The sequence below is a fragment of the Tachysurus fulvidraco genome, chromosome 6, assembly GCF_022655615.1.
Source record: "Tachysurus fulvidraco isolate hzauxx_2018 chromosome 6, HZAU_PFXX_2.0, whole genome shotgun sequence".
NCBI lineage: Eukaryota > Metazoa > Chordata > Actinopteri > Siluriformes > Bagridae > Tachysurus > Tachysurus fulvidraco.
In genome coordinates, this window is record NC_062523.1 from 14,970,001 (window position 1) to 14,981,083 (window position 11,083).

General features: G+C 39.5%; 2 protein-coding genes across 2 annotated transcripts; one reads left to right on the forward strand and one right to left on the reverse strand.

Moving 5' to 3' along the window:
* Window positions 1–570: 570 nt before the first annotated feature.
* On the forward strand, window positions 571–5,577 carry cir1 (corepressor interacting with RBPJ, CIR1). Its single transcript, XM_027164258.2, has 10 exons — window positions 571–742; window positions 1,511–1,605; window positions 1,760–1,833; window positions 1,937–1,950; window positions 2,449–2,501; window positions 2,593–2,641; window positions 2,755–2,878; window positions 3,722–3,828; window positions 4,223–4,308; window positions 4,551–5,577. The coding sequence occupies exons 1-10, from the start codon at window positions 671–673 to the stop codon at window positions 5,392–5,394; spliced, it is 1,518 nt and encodes a 505-aa protein (XP_027020059.2). The 5' UTR covers window positions 571–670; the 3' UTR covers window positions 5,395–5,577.
* A 3,418-nt stretch (window positions 5,578–8,995) lies between these two features.
* Window positions 8,996–11,040, reverse strand: sp9 (sp9 transcription factor). Its single transcript, XM_027164885.2, has 2 exons — window positions 10,883–11,040; window positions 8,996–10,532 (listed from the first exon to the last, which is right to left on the reverse strand). Exons 1-2 carry the CDS (start codon window positions 10,901–10,903, stop codon window positions 9,234–9,236), a joined length of 1,320 nt encoding a protein of 439 aa, XP_027020686.1. The 5' UTR covers window positions 10,904–11,040; the 3' UTR covers window positions 8,996–9,233.
* Between the last annotated feature and the right edge of the window lie 43 nt (window positions 11,041–11,083).

Below are 11,083 nucleotides of genomic sequence, written 5' to 3' on the forward strand. Positions count from 1 at the left end.
CCAGCACCACAGAGCCCAAGGACAGTTTCTTACCCCAGACAATCAGCCAAATGTTCCCCACAATAACAATGTGCAATAATCTTATATTTATCTATAGCACAACTGTACATACAATTTCTCTCTCTCTCTCTCTCTCTCTCTCTCTCTCTCTCTCTCTCTCTCTCTCTCTATCTATCTATCTATCTATCTATCTATTGTATATTTGTATTATACATATGTGTATTTTTATTTTCTTTTATTTTCTTTTAAATTTTTTGTCTGTGTGTTCTGGAAGCGTACGACACTAATACAAATTCCATGTATACGTAATCAATAAAGCTCCTTCTGATTCGGATTCGGAATCAGATTCAATAAAGCACCAATGAGCCGATACATTCAGTAAATATCCTTACATTATAGGAAATTTTCCTGCTGTTCCATTTACCGGATAACTGATTGCATCTAATTGCATACTGTATATCCAGATCCATACACTGCAATGGTAACAGCGTTATCTACATCTTTAAATAAACAGCTAATACGTATGAGTCGGATCTCAAGGTTCATTTAAAGGAGCCGAATCAAAGAGCCGAATCTTCAGCAAACGATACTTCATTTGTAAACAGGCCTTGTTTTCGGGTAGTTGGAACAGTACTTTCTGTGGGGTTTTTTTTTAAATCCTCGTTTAACCATGGGGAAGTCTTTTGCTAATTTTATGTGCAAGAAGGATTTTCACCCAGCGTCAAAATCCAACATAAAAAAGGTAACTAATGTAAATTGATAAACAAACAAGTTAGCTAGCTAAATTAGCTAGTTAGCTACAGATGCTACTAACTCTAGCTTGACGAGCTTATTGGCGTGTTACCGATGTGTTTAACAGAATTCTCATTTAATCATGCTGACATTTAGTTTTGTTTGGCTTCATTATACACCGACTAGTTTTACGTTTCTTCACTGCTGAGCTGAAGTTATGTAGTTATGTTTGCAGTTATCCAGACAGCCATTTATGTGACAGCAGTGTAATGCATATACTCATGCAGATTCAGGTCAAGAGCTTTAGTTAATGACCACACCAAACATCAGCAGGGGTCGAAAACTGATTTCGCTGACTTGTCTGTTTGGTATGGTTTTGGTCCATTATGGGTTTGAGAATTTTAGGATCATCTGGGATTCCCACCCACAACAGAATGGTCGGAAAACCATCCAGCAGAAATGCCTTTTTTATGAGACATAGCACAGGATCTGCCAATTATGCAGGGCCTCTGAAACAGAGAAGGTTAAGGGTCTTGTTCAGGGGCCCAACAGGATCAACAACACTTGAGCTTCCACTGCCTTTCTGTCAGTCATGAACAGACATCTGAGCCAAAAGAAGACAGAGACTCACTGAAACTGGCCAGATGTGATGATTTCAGTGTGTGTGTAGTGTTGGCTAGCTTTTGTGTGAACTTAGTTGATCAGCTATATCTGAGGCAGAAGATTGTGTAAGGTGTTTTCCTCTTTGCTATGCAATAATGAAAATATATTTTTTGAGGTATGGATGGCAGAGCAGAAAATAACCTTCGACAAGAAGAAGCAGGAGGAGCTAATGCAGGCTTATGTGAAAGAGCAGGAAACATACAACAACAGGTTAGTCAATGGATTTAGCTGAATCTTCCTACTTATTGTAAGCCGTTGTGTAATTATTATCCCATGTACCTAAATACCTGATGTTGCCTGAAGGTGGCAGTGTTTGTCTTCTGTAGTAATGTTTTTAATCTATACAGCCTGATGTTTGTTTTAGACTGCTGATGGGTGATGACAGGGTGAAAAATGGCCTGAATTTTATGTATGAAGCTCCTCCTGGTGCCTCCAAAGGTAATACAGTAGTGATCATTGAAATGCTGAAGCTTTTATGAAGATTTGTATCTTATTCTTTTGTTTTTGTATCCTTGTTTTCATTGATTTCTGATCTTTGAAGAGGAAACCAAAGAGGTACGTACTCATTTATTAACAACTGTTTAAATGTTTTAGTGCTTTATGTAAGTCTTCAAACACAAGGGGGTTGTGCTCTTATAGCAAAGCATGCACAGACACAAAAAACAGCAGTGTTTTATTTAATGGATGACGCATAATACGTTTTATTTTTGTAGTTAAATTTGTGTCGTGAAACATTCAAAACAAATTATTTCCTTTTATGATTTACAAATTGTGTGAACGAGAACTTATGTATTGCAATGAGCATCATATAAATCTGTGATTTACACTGTACTAGGAGACATTTTTACACTACACACCATGTCATCAAAATTGCATCTGAACAATTAAGAACCTGAAAAAACAAAGTTCATAACTATGTTTAGTTGATCAATGTTATAAATGTATTAGCAGTCCAGTAAGATATCATATGTGTTGATTGTTAGATGATTTCTCACATCATCTATATGACCAATCCATATCATCTGGCTATAATGTTTGATATCGTCTTCACAGGAAGGTGAAGATGAGTATAAGTTTGAGTGGCAGAAGGTTGCTCCTCGTGAAAAGTAAGTATTATTACTCTGTTCAAATGACCAAGAATTATCCTAATATTAGGGATAGTGACATCCTTCTGTGCTCCTTCTTCCTACTCTTTAGGTATGCTAAAGATGACATGAACATCAGAGATCAGCCTTTTGGGATCCAGGTTAGATTTTTTTTATTTTTGAGATCTCTATTTTGACATGTTACTGTACTTTATCATTTATATTCATAACTACATTGTAAATAGAGCATTGTAAATAAATCTTTATTCTGTAGGTGCGGAATGTACGGTGTATCAAGTGTCATAAGTGGGGCCATGTGAACACCGACAGGGAGTGTCCTCTCTATGGGCTGTCAGGGATCAACGCCAGCTCTGGCTCTGTAGCAAATGAGGAAGCAGGTATTTATTTGTTTGTTTTGTTTTGAACACAAATGTAATACAATAAAAAAATCATTTGTAATATATAGTATTTTATGTAATACTTTTGATTATTAGAAATTGAGTATGTTTTCACATAAACATCCTTAACTGAAAAAACTGCTGTGAATCTGCTTCTGATTTTACTTATTTTACATTATTTTAATTTAAATTCTTGTGAGTGAAATTCAATGAGCTAAAATTGTTTGGGCCTGAAGATGGCAGTTTAATACATTATTAAATGTTGATAGAGTTTCTGTGTTATTAACCATGCTGAGAAGCATTTATTATGGCATGCTGACCATTTTATGGGGTTTTGTTTAATTTGTGCAACTATACTTATATCTTTAGACTATTTTTGGCAAGGCACATATGTGCATACTATAAGTTAAACGTTTACATCTGCATTTTGTTTTATGTCAAAGCAAAATTTGCGTCAAGGATCATCAGTAGTCTTTTACTTGGGGCAGTCACAATTCAGAGTCTCTTAAATGACTCTCAGTGCAGGAAGAAGTGGTTGTGTGTGCTGAGGACTGTAATCAGAGCGTATAGCAGTACAGTAATGTGTTTACTCCTCCTGGGTCCGGTGTGACAGTTCTCAGACTGGCCCTCCTCCTGAGCTGCCAGAAAAAATGCAATTATTGTGTATTCTGATTTGCTCTAACCACTGCTTTGGCAGAATAATACAGTGTGATTTGCCCAGTCAGGGGACGAGTGAGTTGATTTGGTGTCCCTTTCTGTTAACAAAGCTACTGCTGAGCTCCCCTCTGAGGGGGATGCACACCCACATCAATGGTACCATGATGTTGTGTTTTGTGCAAACAGGCCCGTCGATGCACCCCTCCGAGTTAATGGCAGAGATGCGGAACAGTGGGTTTGCGCTGAAGAAATGTGTCCTTGGAAGGAACGCCACTGTTTGTGATCCAGCACAGGTAATCTGCAGGTACCCCCGACCCCCTCGGGCTCAAATAAGACCGATGATATCCATGCCCGTTCCCGAACAAGGAGAAGCGAGAGTGTGATTGCAGCAAAACGGCCAATTATCAGACAGTGGCACTGTGATTCTAGTCACAGCAAGTTTAGTCAAGAGAGCAGGCTTGATGAGACTAACTACTGAAATTATAGGAAATCATGAGAGCAGGAACATTTCTTATTTTCCAGCTTATACATCGTGTGCTGCTCATTTTTATTGGCCTTTACATTCACATTTTTTCTACTGCTTGTTGATGTACACATGTGATGTGAAAGTTTGTGTCTGTGTGTTTAGCATGCTTAAGCTTGGTGGTGTAAATGTTAATATAATGAATTACTGTATTTTTACTACAGGGGTTTGTGGCCAGTGAGGAAGAAGATGATCCTGAAGTAGAGTTTCTGAAATCTTTAACTACAAAGCAGAAACAGAAGCTCCTCAGGTGTGTGTAAATATTTATAGAACCAATTATGCTTTGTGGAAATGTATCTGAAGTACAAAATTGTTCTTTCTCTTGTACTTGTGAATGAGTGTTCAGCATAATAGACCTGCTTACAACCTTCTTTGCTTCCATGATCTGGACAATCAGTTTGCATTCAGCTGTATCATTTTCTTTCAATTTGAGTTCCCTCAAATGCCTTAAAAATTGTTTCTCATTATTATTTTTCGTTATTTTATTTTTAGAAAACTTGATCGGCTAGAAAAGAAAAAGGACAAAAAGAAGAAGAGTAAAAAGGAGAAAAAGAAGAAAAATCGCAAACAGAAGATGACATCCAGCAGCACTTCCGACAGTAGTACCAGCTCTGAGTCTGAACCTGAAAAACACAAAGCTAAAAAAGAGAAGAAGGGAAAAAAGAAAAGAAGGAGGGACTCAAGTGAGAACAGTTCTGAGAGTGAAGGAAGGCAGGAGCCTTACAATAGAGACCACATTCAAAGTTCTGATCGTAAGCATAGCCAAGACAAACATGCATGCACACAGTCAGATGAGCAGAACAGACGACAGGAAAAATCTAGAAGGTCACCACAAAGAAAAGAAAGCCTGCAGAATGAGAACAGAGAGAGAGAATGGAGGAGTAGGGACCGGGAGAGAAGAAGAGGTGAAGGAGAAAAGGGTGAATATGGAAACAGCAGAACCAGAGATGGTGAGAGAAATAGGAGTTTGAGTAAAGAAAGGAAAAGGACAGAGAAGATTTGGGATCCTGAAAGGATAACGGATAAGGAAAGGAGTGCCAGACAGAGAAGTGTGAGTTATGAGCAAAGAAGGAATGAAAAAGGAAGGAGTCAAAGCCGGGATAGACAACAAGAGAAGGAGGCAAAGAGGAGAGAGAGGAGCGAGAGCTTTGAACGAAGTCGATGTGGAAAGGGAAGAAACAGGAGTAAGGAGAGAGCACAGTACAGAAGTAGGAGTAGGGAAAGAATAAGAGTGAGGGCTGGGAGTAGGGAAAGAGTCATGAACAGGAGTAAAGAAACTGTGAGGGATGGGAAAGAAAGGAACGGAAGTCCAAGCCGATGGGATGGGAAACGATAAAAAAGGAAGCAGAGAACCTGAAGTTATGTTTTCCTATTGGTGTAAATTAGGATTTGTTTTTCAATGTGAAATTATATTGGGTATACAATGACCTGTAATGGTTTTACTACTTTAAATGTTTTGCATCAATCTTTACTTTACAGAGTTTGTATTTGCTGTAGTAAACGAAGCATGCCAGTCTGATTGAGCCTTTTCTTTCATTTCATGGTTACTACACTTCTTCTAACCAGAAGAGGGCGCCAAAATACTGTAGGACTAACGTCGATAACTCGAATTCTCACACATTCGTACTTGTTAAGTATTTTAGCAACTTCGCAATGTTTTGCTTTTAATGTTTGATCATGAGGAAAATTCTGTCTGACTGTTCAGACACGAATTGTTTTGCAGTAACATCAAGGTGTATTCTCCCTCCCGAGGCAGTTCTTTTACAAGGAAGCATGGGAAGTTCCTACACCTATTATTCAATGACATTATCCTTTAAAATCATTGATTTAACCCCAGGAGTTTCATAGAGAGCCGCTTTACTTGTAATAGCAGCTCTTTCAGCATATTGAATATTATTCATTAGTTATAATAGTCTTTGAAATATTTCCAGCAAAATTGCATGAATGACCATAATATTCTCAAGTAGCCTGTCCATGCCTGCTACATACTGGTATCATTCACATGTTTTTGTGTATTGATTAGTTTTCATTTTATGTTAATTAACCAACCATGATATTACTAGGAATTTTATTTTATATATATTTTAGATATTTTCCTTTGAGAAGTTTCAACAAGTAGCCTAAAACTACTCTTAAACACTATTTTTTTAAACCTTCTTGTAATTTTATTTTAAAATGTACAAATAAAGCTTAAATATATAAAAAGAGAACAAACTAATAGCTTTAATATTTAATAAGCTGCTCCACTGTGCTGTGTTGACATAAGCTCCAGGTGTTTTGGAAATTCTGACCTTCATGTTGCAGAATGAGATGAGCAGCGCTTTAAATCAGCTCTGCTTTCCTGTGGGCTGTGGAGGAAATGTGGAGTGCTGAGAAGGCTGAGAGCTTCTCAATATGATGATGTGCACTTGTCGTCAGTGTTGTTCAGAAAAATACTCTCTACAAGGCTACATTTTCAGCATTTTACCATCTAATCATTTTTACCTTTATCTTCTAAAGTTGTTATATACAGTGTGCCAATATTCACAATTGTTCTTCCACTTTAATCAGAAAGCCCACACTAGAGCTCCTTAAAACAGCATTTCGAGCCCTCAAGTGCAAATGCCTTTCCTGAAAGCACTAAAACATGTTCCTGTTCAAATCAGCAATGCTTCTTATGACCCGGTGAACTTTTCAAGAATATTTACCTGCATTGAAATAAACCCAGAAATTTTACTGACAGTTAAAGGTTTGTTGTTTCTCAATTGTTCTGAAATAATTATGTTTAGCACAATTTATACATGGATGAACCGGTGCAGAAATCTCATGAAAAACAGGATATTACTGCTATTTAAGCTAGCAGATTATAATTATTATTATGATTATTATTATTATTATTATTATTATTATTATTATTATTATTATTATTTTGTAAGGATACTGGCTTTTGACAGCTGCTTTTGACCCTGGCTTGGTGAGGACAGCGGTTTGAGCTCCTTGATCAGTGATATGGTGCTCATCCTTGTATCCCGCACAGACCGCGGCTCTTTGATCTGTCTTTATTGTGGTGCGCAAACAAAGCTTGACTTTTTGCCTCTTTCTCAGCAAGAGAGCATTCCGTTAAAGCGGAACAAAGCGCTGAGTGACGGCGCTCTCTGTCCATGACCACGGGCGAGCCGCCACCTCTCAATGATTCATTCTCGTCCGGCTAAAACTCTCCCGTTTGTAAATCTTAATGAGACCATATAATTGTAAAGTGTGCTTATGAATGCCTTCACGCCCAAACAGCGCTCATTTCCGCAGCACATATTTTGGATTGTGCGCAATAAAATCGCAATAGGCTGTTTGACATTACATTTTAAAAGGCCGAAATTTTAATTCAGACACCTGCTGTTTGTTATAATAAAATAAACCCTTCTCGTATAATTTACAAGACCACAGTTTTGTTGTTGTTCCTAATAGAGCGCAACACTCTATTATAGAAACTATTGAATTACAATTAAATGTTCACTAAATTTTAGCCTGTTTTTGCACTGCAAAATGTCAAATTATCTTATAATGGAATGATCTATTTTAGTGTATTTTATTCAGTATTGCTTCCAAGTCCAGCTACTAAGCGTAGCCTACAATAGGAAATGAAAATAATTTTCGTCTATTGCCTTCTGGTCAATTTAACTTCCTCCTCACAAGGCGCTTTTCCTGGCTGAGACGTGGAGCCCTCACGAGTTCCCAGGCTGAGACGCAGCCTAATTATTCCGCAGCTTCTTTCTTTCAGATCGGACGCTGCACTGGATAAACACAAAGGAGTCAGAGAGCATCCTTGAACCTTTTCAATACGCGGCCACTGATATTCAAATAACACCAAGCGACCATTTGACTGCACCGCAAAAAGAGCGTTTTAAAATCACAATTTGCATTTGGCTTTTCCCATTTTTTTCCTTCTTAAAAGTGGCCTACAGAAAAGGGGTAAAACTGTTCCCATAACACCAATCAAGTGCTGCGCTTATAAAGGCTAAAAGCTGCTTTACACCAAAACCTCCCCTTAAATGGACGTTTTCCGTTTGACATGCAAATGTAAGCAGTTAATTCGACCGATTAAAATAAATATTCAGAGCCCTATTGTCACCGAACCCCCTCGGAAAAGCGCTGATAAAGAGCGGCTGAACAAATGATGTCTCGGAGATTAATTAGATATTTGATAAGACACGAATCCCTAATCGCGGATACAAGACACATGGGGCTGCGATGTGCTCCAAGTCATAATTAATACTATTTAACAAGATTTTCATTTGGGCGTAAAATTCCTGTTCCAGGGCATTAACTATTGATTTATTCCACTGGGAAAACGGTGTCGATTTGCGTTGGCGAATATAAGATTTGTGCATTATGGATATGGTGTTTACAGACATACACACACGTTATTTCATGTTCTTACTAAAAACACCAAATAACGTTCAGTAGATAACCGAGTAACAGTTGAAGACATTTTAGTATTTCTATCTCACTCAATAATAATAATAATAATAATAATAATAATAATAATAATAATAATAATATCTTAAGCAAGTGCATCAAAACAACAACAAAATTGCTTTTGATTTTAAATACCTTTAATTACAAAATGAAAGCCTTATACGCGAGACTTTACAATTAAACATTTATATATTTTTTAGCAAGGTAAAGAAAGGAGTAACTGAATTTTAAATAGTTGTGTTACATACATACTGACATCCACAAAGTGCGTCGAAAGTAAAGAAAACTCCCTGAATTTCAGGATCCACCACGAAACAGTAATAAGGAACATTTACAGGGAAAAATATCATGTTATTTTGTCAATATATCTACACAATTAGCTCAACTCGTTTCCAGCCGTGTTCAGTTGGAGTCACTTTTTCCTGCGCACTGATCAAAACTAGATATCGCCTTTCAGAACACATTTGATTATTCGACCTGAAACGTGAAATATGCCTAATCAATGTATTTATTATTTTTTTAAATAATCATTTCCCCAATTAATGGGCCCTAATAAAAGACTTGTTTTTCCTTAAGTCCAAAAAGCCTAAAGTGTCACCAGAACAGTTCATCAAACTCCTGACCCGTGTCTTTGTCCTTATAACCTACCAGGGTTTTTTTGGAGAGAAGTTTTTGTATCGATAGCATTTTAATGTCATTTGTATGTAGACAGGATCAGGTCGCTCAGGACTCGTGATGAGGAGACTGCTCTTTGACCGTGACCCTCGGGTTTACACCATCCAAAATCAGTTCCGGGGACTCGGACCTGGGGGTCTCCAGGTTACTTGTGTCGGTGTCACTATCGCTGCCTTTTTTGCCCCCTCCTCCAGCCGTATGCGTTTTGATGTGCTTGCTCAGGTGGTCGCTTCTCATGAAGCGCTTGTTGCACACCGGGCACGCAAATCTTTTCTCCCCTGTGTGGGTGCGAAGATGCCTCTGAAGCTCATCAGATCTGGTGAAGCGTTTTCCGCAAAAAAGCCAGTTGCAAACGAATGGCCTTTCTCCAGTGTGCCATCTGAGGTGCGCTTTGAGGTGAGATGTTTTGCCGTAGACTTTGCCACAGCCTGGGATGTGGCAGCTGTGGAGTCCTTTTCTGCGGAGACTGGCACCGGCAGGCCCGAGCCTTTCCGCCTCCTGGCAGTTTGGGCAATCGCACGTCGCCCTGCCCGAGTATCTCCTGGAGGATCTAGATGAGCTCCCTATTCCTGAACTGGCTCCTGATATCATAGCATTAGCCGCTGAAGTGTCCGTGTAAGTGGGGATGACGGTCTTGAAACCGTCCTGCGTCAACAGGTGCTGGCTGGTGGACAGTAGGTGGGACGCTGTTGGGCTGATGCCAGTCGAACTAAAAGCCGAGTGTGTGAGGCTCGAGAAATCGGGGTTGTAGCCGCCGAGCTGGGAGTGGATGGCCTGCGGCGTACCCGAATGCAGAGAGCCCTGCAGTGTGCCAGCTGGATTTTGAACCTCGAGCCACGAGCCCGGGTTTGTGTGCACATCCCACCACGAGGATGCGCCGTTTGCTACCTCGCCTGAGATCGTGGAGTGGAAGCCGGACTTGTACCACGACTCGTACGGGTGCGCCATGCCCACTCGAGGGTACAACGTCTCGGCAGACGTGTGCACTTTGGAAATGAACGCCGACTGTCCAGATTCTTGCGAGGTAACGCTCGCAGAGTTGGAAAACAAGCTGCTGTACTCGGTGGAGAAAGCGGATGAAGTTGGCGAGGTGGACGCCAGGCAAAACGCGCTATTGCTCGTGCCTGTTGTGGTTGTTAGTCCAGAGGTGCTGCGGCTCGTCGCCACACTGAAACCCGGCAAACTGGAACCCAAGTTGCAACTGGACGAGGATCTTTTCCACGGATGAAATCCCCCTTTGGAAAACGCGCTGGAGTCGGGTAAAGTGGTCAGAGGACTTGTGTTGCCAATTTTATTACAGGTCGCAGCCAACATAGCCAGAGGGGTAGTTCCGAACCGCGGCTCTTCCTGAAAAATACAAGCAACGTTTGTTCCTAACTATGCAATAATATTTAAATATAAGAAAAGTCATAATTGCTTTGAAAAGGTTTTAAGAAATCCGAAGTGTGAAAAGTATATAACTTCACATGGACACTTGCAGAACTTAAGTTACTTTACATTTTAAAAACTCAAAATGCATATCTACAATTTTTTAAATATTTAATTTAACCTGCAAACAAAAGCTTATCACTTCACATAAATTGTCTGTTTTGTCTAATATTCGAAACGCAACAAAAACACTATAAAGTTACAGGGAACTCGGCGTTGCGTAATGAAAATAAAAGTAAACACGCTTCCAAAGGAAACTGCCGACTTACCCCAAGTATAGAAGTAGCCATAACCAATGATTTTTCTATGCTGAACTTTTCAGGACTACGGTGTTATTATGCTCCAGTTTGACTCGGACAGGACGCGTTTTGCTGAGGTCTCCACTCGGGTCGCTCGTCCCTTGGCTGAGGCTTCACACTCTACCTAGTTGTAGAGAGCGCCTTCTTTGAAGTACAGCTGCCTGGGACATT

What these genes read in the sequence shown, in the direction of transcription:
- cir1 (XM_027164258.2), top strand. Translation starts at nt 671, where the DNA reads ATGGGGAAGTCTTTTGCTAATTTTATGTGCAAGAAGGATTTTCACCCA. An exon ending in CAGGAAACATACAACAACAG is followed by an intron (nt 1,606 to 1,759) that starts GTTAGTCAATGG and finishes TGTTTGTTTTAG; the next exon opens with ACTGCTGATGGGTGATGACA. An exon ending in ATCAGCCTTTTGGGATCCAG is followed by an intron (nt 2,642 to 2,754) that starts GTTAGATTTTTT and finishes TTTATTCTGTAG; the next exon opens with GTGCGGAATGTACGGTGTAT.
- sp9 (XM_027164885.2), bottom strand. Translation starts at nt 10,903, where the DNA reads ATGGCTACTTCTATACTTGGG. An exon ending in TGGCTACTTCTATACTTGGG is followed by an intron (nt 10,533 to 10,882) that starts GTAAGTCGGCAG and finishes TGTATTTTTCAG; the next exon opens with GAAGAGCCGCGGTTCGGAAC.